The sequence below is a fragment of the Muscardinus avellanarius genome, assembly GCF_963383645.1.
Source record: "Muscardinus avellanarius genome assembly, chromosome: 3".
NCBI lineage: Eukaryota > Metazoa > Chordata > Mammalia > Rodentia > Gliridae > Muscardinus > Muscardinus avellanarius.
This window is the reverse complement of record NC_137788.1, coordinates 145,328,747-145,341,814: the sequence shown is the minus strand read 5'-3', so window position 1 is coordinate 145,341,814 and position 13,068 is coordinate 145,328,747. Positions and strand designations below refer to the sequence as shown.

Below are 13,068 nucleotides of genomic sequence, written 5' to 3'. Positions count from 1 at the left end.
ACTTTAGCTTGGAAAACTTTAGAAATTTCTAACTGCAAACTGTGAACGAGTAATGAGAAAATGAAACTTACATGAGATAATAATAATAGTAATAGTAATAATATCTTTCTGGAGGGCAATTTGACACTATTTTGAATAGTCTATAAAGCATGCATATACTTTTGCTCAGAAATTTGTATCTACAAACTATTCCTTGGGAAATAACTAAGCTCTGTATAAAGATTCAGATAGCCAGGTGTGGTGGTGCACACTTGTTATCCCAATACTTGCAAGGCTGAGACATGAGGATCGCAAGTTCGCTGCCAGCCCCAGCTACTTAGTGAGCCCTCTGTAACTTAGTGAGACCCTCTTTTAAAATAAAGAATAAGCCGGGCGTGGTGGCGCACGCTTGTAATCCCCGCGCTTGGGAGGCAGAGACAGGAGGATCGCGCAGGTTCGAAGCTAGCCCCGCGGGCTGGCTTAGGAGACCCTGTTTCCAAATAAAAATGCAAAAATAGGTTTGGGAGTGTAGCCCGGAGGTAGAAGGGCTTCCAGGAACCCCAGTACCACCAAAATAAATAAATAAATAAATAAAAATAAAGAATAAAAAGTAGGGCTGGGGGTGTAGCTTGGAGGCAGAATGCTCCTGAGTTCAATCCCTAGGTCTGCAAAAAATAAAAATAAAAAAAAAATAAAGATTTAGGTATAAGAATTTTTGCTTTGGAAATGTCTGGAGGGGTGAATCAAAATCTAGTCAGAAGACCCCCGAGTAATCAGTACTTGTGCGAGGGCTTCTTACTGGTACTAGGAGAGTGCCCTAGGTATTCACTGGTATGTACTTCTGGTGTAGAGAGAGTTTGATCAAGCTACATCATCAGCCATCAGCTGTCTATCCTGCAGCCAAGTGGGGGCGGGGTTTAGGACCAGTGAAGACCATGAGTGGAACTGACAGAAAAAAAAAAAGGTGGATGAAATAAACAACAAGAAGACAAAGTACTAGGCAGTCTCGCCCAGTACAACAGTTTAGGATTAAAATCGAGGAAAAAAAAGAAAAAAAAAGAAAAAAAAAATCCTTCCCACTGAAATGTCTCCTGTAGGTATGGAGACTAATTAGTGTTTCAGGGAAGACTTTGAACCACCTGGAAAAAACGAAAGTCATTTAGTTTCCCCTGTTTCTAAAGGAAGGAGACCAGGTATTGCATTTGGAAATTCATATCTAAGATTGTTAAAGGAGGGCAAAGTTTGGTGTCCAAGTATTGTCAGCTTTAAATATCTGGAAAAAATTACCTGGATAAAAGGGCGATAAGATCAGTAAGCTGAGCCCCTATGGAGATTTTATTGCAGAGTTCTCATAGAACTTCACAGTTATCGATTTCTAGTTTAAGAGGAAACAATGAAAAGATGAGGTGACTCCCAGGAGAGGGAGGTGGGTCTGCTCCCCTGGCATCTGGGAGCCTTGCTCAGCCCTCTGCTGGCCCTGCATGGGATGATGGGTCAGCATAATGCTCCTTGCTCTGCCCCCTTGCTCTGCCTCCAGGACTGCCCTCCGGACGCAGAGGATTTCAGAGCCCAGCAGTGCTCTGCCTACAACGACGTGCAGTATCAGGGCCGTTATTATGAGTGGCTTCCCCGGTACAACGATCCTGCTGGACCCTGCACACTCAAGTGCCACGCACGGGGGCAGAACTTGGTGGTGGAGCTGGCGCCCAAAGTGCTGGATGGGACGCGTTGCAACACCGCTTCCCTGGACATGTGCATCAGCGGCATCTGCCAGGTAAGCTGCACCTGCCTCCCACGCCGCCCAGGACCTGGTTCCATCACACAAGCACATCTTTCCCTCTGTGCTTGTCATGCTCAGGAGTCCTGGTGAGGGGGTGAGCAGCAGCGAATTGGATAAGGAGTGTTTCTTGTGGCCGGGGCAACTATGCACCAATACAAGGAGTTGTGTTTTTTTTTTTGTTTTTTTGTTTTGTTTTGAGTAACCAGATTTCTAGATTGGCATGTAAGACATCCACCTCATAAAATTGCCCTGCTGTTAACAACCATGTTTTCTGCTTGAAGGATTGAATTATACTCCTGTGACATAGGCAAGGTTTTGCTGTAGAAACCAACAATCCTAAACTCAATGGCTTAAAACAATTACAGGGGCAAGCATGATGGCACAAGCCTCTAATCCTAGTACTGGGAAGTCTGAGACAGGAGGAGCATAGGTTCAAGGCCAGCCTCAGCAACTTAGTGAGACACTCTTTCAAAATAAAAGAGGGCTGGGGGTGTAGCTCCAGGGTAGAGTGCCCTTGGTATTCCCACTACAAAAAATATATTTTGTATTTATAATTATAAATTAATTTGTATATATAATTATAAATGTATATTTGTAATGTATATTACAGGCTACTTCTCACTAATGCTATTCACCCAGCAGGAGATCTTATTTGCAAACATTTTTTTACATAATAGCCACAGTATTGAAGACGAGCTCTTGGGAGTCATGCACTGACCCTTAAAGTTTCTCATAGAAGTGACCAAGATCATTTAGTCTCATATTTTATTGGTCAGAGGCAGTAAGTTAGTGAGCACAGGTAACTTCCTGTGGGTGTGAGAAGTAAGTCTCTTTCTGGCTGAACGAGACTAAGTGGTTTCGCATATCTCTAATGACTCCCACAGCTCCTCCGAAGATGGATTTTTTTTTAAGCCAGAAATATTAGAAATTTTCTTTCAGATATAACCCAATTTTCAGAGATCTCAAATAGAAGTTAATTCAAAAAATTATTTGGTCTGGAGGGACTAAATTAGATTCATCACGCTGGGCGTGGTGGTACATCTGTAATCCTAGAACCTAGGGAGGCGGAGATGGGAGGATCACAGCTTCAAAGCCAGCCTCAAAAACTTAGCGAGGCTCTTGTTTCCAAATAAAAAATAAAATTAGTATGGGGTGTAGTTTGGAAGGGGAATGCCCCTGGGTTCAGTTCCCAGCACCACATTATACTTGTCTATAAAATTTATATTTTGCTTAATTTGGATTAGTGGCACTTATTTAAACTCTTTCTTCTTTTAAGAAGTTGATTAGGAAGTCATATGTAGGAACTCTCAAATAATTCCTAGCTCAAGTGATGATTCATAGATGAATATTTATTCCCCCCAACACTGCTCATACATTAAAAATGCTTGTTTATAGCCGGGCATGATGGCGCACGCTTGTAATCCCCGCGCTTGGGAGGCAGAGACAGGAGGATCGCACAGGTTCGAAGCCAGCCACGCTGGCTTAGGAGACCCTGTTTCCAAATAAAAAATTATAAAAAATAGGTCTGGGAGTGTAGCCTGGAGGTAGAAGGGTTTTCCAGGAACCCCAGTACCACCAAATATATATATATATATATATATATATATATATAAAATAAAAATACTTGTTTATGTTCTGCCCTATCTTGTAACTTGTCTCATTAACTATATTATAAGATGAGAATCTTGTCTTCATAATTTCTACTTTGTGCAGAAAATGGTTAATAGCTGTTAACATACTTTGTTTATGTTATAAATTATTTTACTAATTAAATCACTACAGTTAGAGACATAAGGAGATGTCACAGAAGTTGGCGGTGCTCCAGGAAATTTTTAAAAAGTTGCTTACTGTTGATTATGGTAGGCTATGACAGCCAACATTCAATTGTCCATCAATTTTAAGGGCAGCCCTGGGTTACGCTCTATGAATCACCAGGCAGCCAGACTTTCTTTTCAAATACCATTTTTCTGTGATGTTTTCACATGCTTTATTTGGCTGTAAGATTTGGATGAGTTTTAACCTTAAAAAATTATGAAGCAAATATAAATGATCGGGGAGGAATTTGATTGCCCAAGATTTTGCAAGACCCCGGACACTCTTCAAAATAAGCCCATCCTATCTCCTGAGCCCACACCCTTCCTGGATTGCCAGATAGAAGGCGATTCTCGTTTCTCATTAAATGCAGAGTGCTCAGGGACAGGGACGTGTGAGGACAGCACTTGGCCCAGGAAGCGGGTTTCTGTAATTTCTTAGTAGAATTATTCCCCATGGAGAAAGTTGCTTGAACACAGTTACTCATTGGTCGAATCCCAGCCATACAAGTATGTTTCCAAAATCAATCACTCGTGGTCAATCAATCATGTTCCACGTGTAAATATTCATGTGACGTCCTGGGTCACTGGAACCTTCATTGTTCATCTGTGGACCCTAAAGGTGGAAGAGGTGTAGCAGAGTGCTAAGATGCTGGTGTCAGCTGGCCTGAGCTTTAAAACTATTACTGACACTAGGTATTCGCTGTGTGATGCTGGCAAGTCACTGAACCTCGGTAAGGTTTAGAGGCCTAACTTATAAAACGGAGATCGAGGTATCTCTTGGGTCATAAGATTGTTGTAAATATTAAATGAAGTAGCATGGGCACCGTGCGTGGCAAAATGCCAGGAACATGGTAAAAATTCAGTGAAAACCAACTGTTATCACTAATATTTTATTATCATCTCCATAAAACCATGTAAGCAGGGTCAGAGGCTCTTGGACAACAACTGGTCTCAGCTACTCACCCAGTAATTTAATCCGCACTCCACTTTTCCTGCCAAGATGTCTCTGCTTTTTCAGACTTTCTCATATTGAACTAAGTTATTCTTAAACTTACAGCTTTAGCTATTTGGAAATACACACAGCAAATGCAGACCCTTTCCTCGGAGCTACGGCCCTTTGTGAATTCGAAGTGTCCCCAAGCACAGGATACTCCCTAAACTTCCTCCGAACTTTTCTTCTCCTCCCTGAAAACTTCATTTAATCTTACTCCTTCCCTTCAACACCACATTTTTGGAAAGAATAGTCTACAGATGTGGTTTGAGCTTGCTCCAGTTGTGTTCTCTCTTCAACACCTTGGGCGCAGAGTCTGATTCAGCACCTCCTTAGATCAAAGCACAGGGGCCAGTCGTCCTGTCTGGAGCCACAGTGAAAAGCAGAGGGAAGCCATAAAAGCTCCCTCTATTGCTGGGCCCTTGTCACGTTCCAGTCACAACACCAAGAGTTTCACATGTATCTCCTCACTTAATCTCTGCTAGGTCCCCGCGAAGTGCTTGGTGACGTTGCCGTCTCTGTTCTAGGAGAGGAAAGGCAATCTCTGAATTGGTCCACATCTTGTCTCTGAAAGGCACAGAGGGGTCAGGATGTGTCTGTGGGCTGTTCCCACCTGTGCACACTGGTTTATAACCTAATTAGAGCTGGACGAGTGTAGAAGCAGAGGGAAACCATCACACCAGTTAATGTTGTTGGACACACATAGTGTAAAAGACACTTTTGAAGTGAAAAAAATATGTAAAACACAGACTTTTTTTTTGCCTCGATGGAAGATTACAGTCTATCAGATACATACAGACACATCACAACTCACAAGACGCTGAAAGATAACAGTATGAATTTTTTTTTTTTTTGGTGGTACTGGAGTTTGAATCCAAGGGCATTCTCTCACGCCCTATTTTCTATTTTTCTATTTTATATTTTGAAACAGAGACTCACTAAGTTTATGAGAACCTTGCTAAATTGCTGAGTCTGGCTTCAAACCCATATTTCTCCTCTCAACCTCCCAAGTATTGGGATTACAGGCCTGTGCCATCAAGAGCAGCTAGTATAAACATAATCTATGTGAGACATCTTACCTATTTATTACCTATTTCATCTTACCTATTTCTTCTGTTTTAAAAATGTTTATTAATAGGCCGGGTGTGATGGCGCACGTTTGTAATCCCCGTGCTTGGAAGGCGGAGACGGGAGGATCAAGCTGGCTCAAAGCCAGCCTCGCTGGCTTAAGAGACCCTGTTTCCAAATTAAAATATAAAAAATAGGTCTGAGAGTGTAGCCCAGAGGCAGAAGGGTTTCCAGGAACCCCAGTACCACCAAAAAAACGTTTATTAATATGTAGATATGAAATAGGGGTAGAGATATATATGTACAGATTATGATAAAGAGATTTGAGATATAGAATAAAGAGAGACATGGATACCTAGAAGTCAAAGTAGAGGTATGAGAGGATATCGCAGACCCATCCATCAGATTTAGAGAGCTGTTGTTTGGGGGGGGGGATGAGAGAATGGGACAGTTAGGGGTGAGAGGTAAGGATAAGGCAGAAGAAGGAAACAGCACTTATAATGTTTCATTTCATATTACATACACAAAATATAGATAAAAAAGAGTGGGGCTAGAGGGACAGCTTCCATTCTTTTTGGCAGCCTTGTAGAAGAATTATCTAAATGACATTGTACTCTTGAGATTTTTCCTCATTCAGGTATATAAATCAGTGTTTTCATAAAGGAGAGCCAACCCATGAACCTAGGTATCTTTCCAAAAGAATTAAAGTCAGCCTGCTGCACTGGTACATGCATACCCATGTTTATAGCCCCACATGTCACAACAGCCAAATTATGGAAACAACATAGGTGTCTGTCAACAGATGAGTGGATAAAGTCGATGTGGTGCAGACACAGAGTGGAGCTCTACTCAGCCATAAAGAAGAAAAAAAAATTATGTTATCTGCAGGAACATACATAAAACTGGACAACGTCATACAAAGTGAGTTCATCCAGACTCAGAAAACAAAGGGCTGCTGGGCATGGTGGCACTAACCCCAGTGCTTGGGAGGCTAAGACAGGAGGATCAAGGTTCTGGGACAGCCTCAGCTACTTAATGAGGCCTTCTGCAATGTATGAGACCCTGTTTTAAGGTAAAGAATAAAAAGTAGGGCTAGAGGTATAATTCGGAGGTAGGATGCCCCTGGGTTCCATCCCCAGTACCACAAAAAAAAAAAAAGAAAAGAAAAGAAAGAAGGAAAAGAAAAGAAGATTAAAGGCTACCTACTTTTCATTATAAATGGAAGATAGAAAAAAAAAAAGGAAAATAATCTCATAAAAATTAGGAGGGACCACTAGAGGAATGGAAGGAAATAGGCAGGGGAGGGAGGCAAGGAGATGGAAACAGATTAAATGATGCTCTGTGCATTCGGGGCTGTATCACTAGGAATCTCTCCATCATGCACAGGTAGGGCAGAGAGAAGAGAGCATCAAATAATAGTATGTGTATTCATGAGTGTATCTCTAGGAATCTCTCTGTCATGCACAATTATAATGGGTCAATGAAAATCCAAAGGACAACATCATCAAGGTCCTATGTGTATCAGTGGAGCTGGGCCTCTCTGCACAGCAGCTCACCCTCTGGTCCTTTCTTCAGGCGGTGGGCTGTGACCGGCAGCTGGGCAGCCAGGCCAAGGAGGACAGCTGCGGTGTCTGCGCTGGCGACGGCTCCACCTGCAGGCTGGTGCGGGGACAGTCCAAGGCTCATGTGTCTCCTGAGAAAAGTAGGTGGTACTAGAAGAACATTTCTCTAATGCTAAGCTTCCTGGGTTGGAAGTAACTTTGACCAATTTTCTAAAAGTCAAATTTCTTTCCAAAAAATGCATATGAAATTTTGGTTCCTGTCATGTCTTCGAAGATTGCTTGTTTCCTCGAAACTTTCCAACCCAAAGTATTGCTATTTAAAAAAAAAAAAATGTACATTGTAAAGAATGAATTTCTTTTATCTGCCTTCCTAGGTTGCTAACCAGGTAGAAAATACTGCTCTATATTTATTCCCCATTTACACTTTCTTATTTTTCAGTTATCCATTGCAGCTACTTATCTGTTTTTTTATTTGCTGGCCTTTTCCTTTCTATTGTGAACATATAACATATCATGAATGCTAAGCTTTTGTTTGAATACATATTTCAAATGTGGTTTCCAGTTTGTAATTTGACTTTGAATAATTGTGTGTGTAGTCCCAGTAGTTTCTTAGTTTTATGTATTCAGAAGATTTCATCTCTTCCTTTCGATAATGCCTGCTTTTAAAAAATAATTTCAGTGGTTCATAACTATTCTGTGTTAAGGACCATCTAGTTAACATTTTAGGCTTTTGGGGACATGTCCCAGCCATTCAACACCAATATTACAGTGCAAAGCACCCACAGACAACATGTGTGCGGGTGGGCACAGCTGTGCACCAATAAAACTTTATTTGCAAATGTTGGCTGCTGGCTGAATTTGGTGCTCGGCTTGTAGTTTGTTGTGACTGCTACTTTAAAGGGGAAGAAATTATCCATGCGTGTCTTAAGCCAGTACTTACGTGGAGTTTTCTCCTTTTAAATCTTCTGTTCATTTGAATTTATTTTGATGTACCTTATGAAGTTAGGGATCTTATGTTTTTGCCATATGGGGAGAACGTTATGGGGGTGGGGAAGAAGTCAGGGAGAATCTTCTAGGCAGAGGAAACAGAGTTGCTGTGGCATGAGAAGAAACCCTGGCTTTTCTGAGGACCTGTTGCTGAATTGCTCAGGTCCCGAGTGCTCATTGCATATGGGGGGATCAACAGAATGGCACGCAGGAGTCAGCCTTTCTGATCATACTTTGTATTTCTAGTTAAGTGGAGTCATTAAAGAAATTTGGGTGGTAGGGTGATGCAATTATACTTGTGTTTTAGTAAAAAAAAAAATTAAAAAAATCAATTCCAGCAGTATGTGGAGGCTAGGACACTTGTGTTGTGAGCCTGGATGCAGGGAATCCAAACAGCTTTGTTAACACTCAAGGGTATTTGCAATAACAGGATGCAGAGGAAGCAGCATTGGAGAAATGTGCAGGAGGTGGAATCAGCAGTTTGGTAATTCTTTGAATGGAGACTATCAGAACTAGCATGAAGCAGACTGTTTGGTTTGAGCAGTACCTTCGAGTCTATGTGCCTCATGTAATGAATGACAAGTCTGGGGTGGGCAGACCCTCCTGGGAGCCATCCCAGGGTCTTTGAGGAGCCAGGCTCCTTTCTTTGCATGTCCTGCGATGGTGGCTCCATCTCCATGGAGACAAAGTCAATATTGAACATTTAAACATCTCTTTCATCTCCCTGATAATAGGGAAGAAGTGAGTGTACAGGTAGTGTACAGGCTTTCTCTCGGTATTGTGTCTTTTATCCAGGAAGGAAAGTCCTCCTCAGAACTTTTGCTCATTGATAAGAACTGCAGCACATGGCCCCCTTGCTTCTAAGGACGTGGGAACCTAAGTACTTAGTATTCCATCCATTCTGTGGTTACTAATATTGATATAATGCTTTATAATCCCCAAATTTCTCTCCAGATACATTATTTAATTCTACCAGCACTCTTATATTATAGCTTTAATTTTGTCAAGCCCATCTTTACAATTGGGGAAAATATGGGCTGTAGATGTTAAGAAACAGCTCAGAAAATTAATTATAAGATGCAACATAAGAAAAGGGGCTAAGAAATTGGGGCTCTGGGACAAGACTGCCTGGGTAAAGATCCCAGGCCTGTCCCTTAGCAGCTGAGTAATCAGGGCAAATGATCTAACTTCCAAGTGCATCTTGGTTTTCCCATTTTAAACTGGAAGTAACAATAGTCAGCACAGACTGAGGATAACAACAGCACTGCCTGGTAGAGTTGCTGTTGGGACTATATAAATCAGACCATGCTAAGCACATCACATGGTTGGCTCCTACAGAGTGCTCAGAAATGCTAGCCGTATTTTATTAGAAATGTTACTCACATGGGTACCAAAGGACATCACAACTCCTACATCACATCAATGTGAATATTTGTAAACAGATTTTAAGATCAATAATTGATCCAGCTGAGGATTTTTTGTTTTTTTGTTGGTACTAGGAATTGAACCCAGGGGCATTCTACCTCTGAGCTACCCTTTTTTTATATTAAAATAGGGTCTTGCTAAGTTGCTGAGGCTGGCATCACACCTGTGATCCTCCTGTCTCAGCCTCCCAAGTACTGGGATTAAACCCAACCATCTGAGGATTTTTTTTTTAAAGAGATCTCCTGATGAGTATGAAGGGATTGGCACTGGAAATATCATGAAAAAGGGAACTACAGAAGAAACCATAGAGTATGAACTCAGGTCTGGAAAGACAGTCTGAAGAGACAGGCTGAACTGTGGAGAGTTAAAGGAGGCCCGTGGGTAAGAGAAACATGGCTGATCATGACAGGCAGCTCAGCAGCCGCAGAAACGCTGGTCCGCGGTTGGAAATTTTGTCAGAGAAGACCTATCTTGTCAGGATCCAAGAGAGATGAGACACTGAGATAATTCTAATAAACCAGGATAGAAGCCTAGTGAGATTGTTTTAAGAAAACAATTTTCTTTGGAGAAATGTGGAGAGGAGGCCCTGGAATTCAAAGGAACAGGACTGCAGAGGGCTGTGTAGAGGGGCTGGTCTATGTGCCGTTCACAGTTCTCCTGGCAAGGCCGTGCATACCCCCAACTCCATCTCTCCCTCTACCTTTCTTTTTCTCCCATTGACTTTTCAGCCTTTGGATTGTAAATCCTTTTGAAGATCTATTGAAAGCTGGGCCTTTTCTATCCAGGAAAAATGCATAAATGCTTAAAAGCCCCCTATTTGCCATTGTTTATTTTGAGGGTAGAAAGTTTTCAGACTCATGATGTTCATTCAGGACATTCCAGGTTAAGAGTCCCTAAGATATTGAATATTTTGATTGGTTTCTCTGAAGGAAGGGGAATGAGATCTCCTGATGAGTATGGAGGTATTGGCACTGGAAGTATCATAAAAGTGCTCAGGCCCTTTGGTGCCACGTGGTGTAACTGGGGGCAGCCCTCCGGATGCTGGCATTCACTAGGTTCTGTACACATGTGCAGGGCTGAGGCTGAAGAGGGCAGAGATCCTTCCTGCATGGAACCATGGTGCTTGGCGGTCTTGCTTCTCATTACAGCCCCTTCGTGTCTGTTACCACTCTGCAACTGGCCAGCTAAAGCCGGTTTTGGCTGGGCTTCCCCCTTGGCCATATGGAAGCACTTCCCTGTAATCATGCTTTGTGTGAAAGAGCGGTGGGGAACGAAGCCACGTTTCCCCTGAGTGTGCATCACCGGCCTGCAGACTCTGCAGGGTTTCTCTGTCCAGGCCTTGCCAAGCCAGCATCCCTGACTTCACGGCTCCCTAAGTCACCGTGGCCCCGGGATGCTGTTGGCACAGCCCAGCTGAGTGCACACAGGCTGCACGTTGGGTAGCCTTTCCATCACGCGGTGAGGCAGACACAAGGTGTAAGGGGCTGAAGCCAAAACTTTTGCTGTGAAAAAAAATCAGAAACCCATCCAAATACAATACACAGACTTCCTGTTCAGGGGAGAAGGAGAGGGACCAAACTAACAACAGGCATAAATATCTTCGGATGTTGGAAAAAGGAAGCTGGAGGCTACTCAAGTTTTAAACAGAGAAAACTCTAATGGATCTCAGTAGAAAGAAAATTGTTAGATTGATATCATTTTAATCAGTAAATCGTAACTGCATATATTCGTGAGGTATAAGGGGATGTTTTCATATAAGTATATATTTATCTATATAAATCTAGCTCATGAATAACAAAGAAGCAAACATCTGTTTGGAGAGTCTTGACATTTAGGGACTTAGCTGTATTTCTTGGTTTCTTTCTTATTTAGATCTTATCCATGTAAAGGCACATACGTTTAAAAAAATAAGTACACAATCTGCTTATCTTTTATGGATTCGCGGTCCATTTTTACACGGGGCGCTAAGCCTGTTGGTATAGTGAGGACTAAAGCCAAGCTGAGGTACCAGCATCTCCCTCCTCTCTGGACACTGAAAATAATCACACCTCTCAACCACACTCGTGGATGCCCCGTGCCCCTGACGATAGGCCCCTGGGTCAGGTGGATAATGAGGCTGCTATTGTTTTTTTTTGTTGTACAGTTTGTTTCTTGACTGTCATGTCCAAAAACAATCTGCAAGTGTAACTTGTTCCATGATGAGGAAGACTGTCTCTGCTGTGAGGTGCTTGTTGTCATGATAAGCGGACTGTCTCTCACTCTTCCTGTCTTCTCATATCATCTTTTTCTGCCTCCTTGTTCATCTTTCCCAAACCTTGCATCCTGGGCCCCTCTGATCCCTTGTGTGTCCATCTGTTCTTCCTTCACTAGGCTCCAGCCACAATGACTTTCTGGAAGAGTCTAGAGTCTCAAGTGCCCTTTCTCCCATGAGTCTTTGCACCAACCCATCCATGGGCTTGGAATATGCTTCCCCTACTTTAACACGGTTGCCATATACTCACATGTAAACCCAGGTCCCACGTCCCCAAGAGACTTTATTTATAGTAGGCCCTTCTCATTTCTTTTTTTCTTTTTCTTTTTTTTAAACTGGGATTGAATGTGAGTTACACTCCCAAGTTCTATTTTATTTTATTTTTTTTATTTTGAATAAGGGTCTCACTAAGTAGTGAGATTTATGTTATGTTGCCAAGACTGACCTCAAACCTATGGTCCTCTTGTCTCAGCCTCCCAAGTACTGGGTTTGCATGGGTCTGCCACTACCCCTGATTGGCCCTTCCTTCTATCTTCTGCTTATCTTTTATTGCAAGAAGTAATGACTTATTTATTTAATGTGCTTCACCCACGGGTAAGGTTTGCAAGAGCAGGCACCTGTCTATGTGTAGTGTGGGCCATTTTATTCCTAGGATAAGTGCCATACAGAACCCATCCTAGGAGCTCAATTAACACTGAACGAATGAGTGCATGCACTTAGCTGGAGATGTGTCTGCTTCCCGTTATGATTTCAGTGGGACTGGATGAGATTGTGCAATAGGACTAGACTGGAAGCCAAGACTGTTATAATGACCTTGACTTGGCTGCTAATAATCTGTGATCTTAGGCAGGAAGCTCAGTTCTCTGGACTCTGGCTTTTTCAACTGCGTAGTAAGACTGTTAGTGTGAATGGTTTCTGAGACCCTTTCTAGTTCTACAAGTCTTTGGGGTATATCAGTAATTTCTTCTTTTTTTGTAAAAAAAAATAGATCTTGTAAAAAAATAGAATGGAGTTTAGAGAAATAAGATCTAGAACTTAATATGAAGACATTTTCTAAATTTTTTTATTGGTGCACTGTATTCATACATATAATGGGATAAAAAAAAAAACTTTTGTAGACATATATGCACACTTCACCCAGTTAGCCCCTACCCGATCCCCACCCTGTTCCCTCCCCATCCCTCCTTCCCATGCTTGGCTTAGTGGTTGAC

At 42.2% G+C, this 13,068-nt stretch overlaps 1 protein-coding gene across 1 annotated transcript in view; it reads left to right on the top strand.

Moving 5' to 3' along the window:
• Nucleotides 1–13,068, top strand: part of LOC308260840 (endophilin-A3) — a gene marked incomplete at both ends in the record, with an annotated part of 376,419 nt that overhangs the window by 232,202 nt on the left and 131,149 nt on the right. Inside the window, 2 exons of the mRNA XM_080692395.1 lie at nucleotides 1,517–1,753; nucleotides 7,208–7,334. Coding sequence (XP_080548521.1) covers nucleotides 1,517–1,753; nucleotides 7,208–7,334 — 364 coding nt within the window. The remainder of the gene's footprint in view (nucleotides 1–1,516; nucleotides 1,754–7,207; nucleotides 7,335–13,068) is intronic.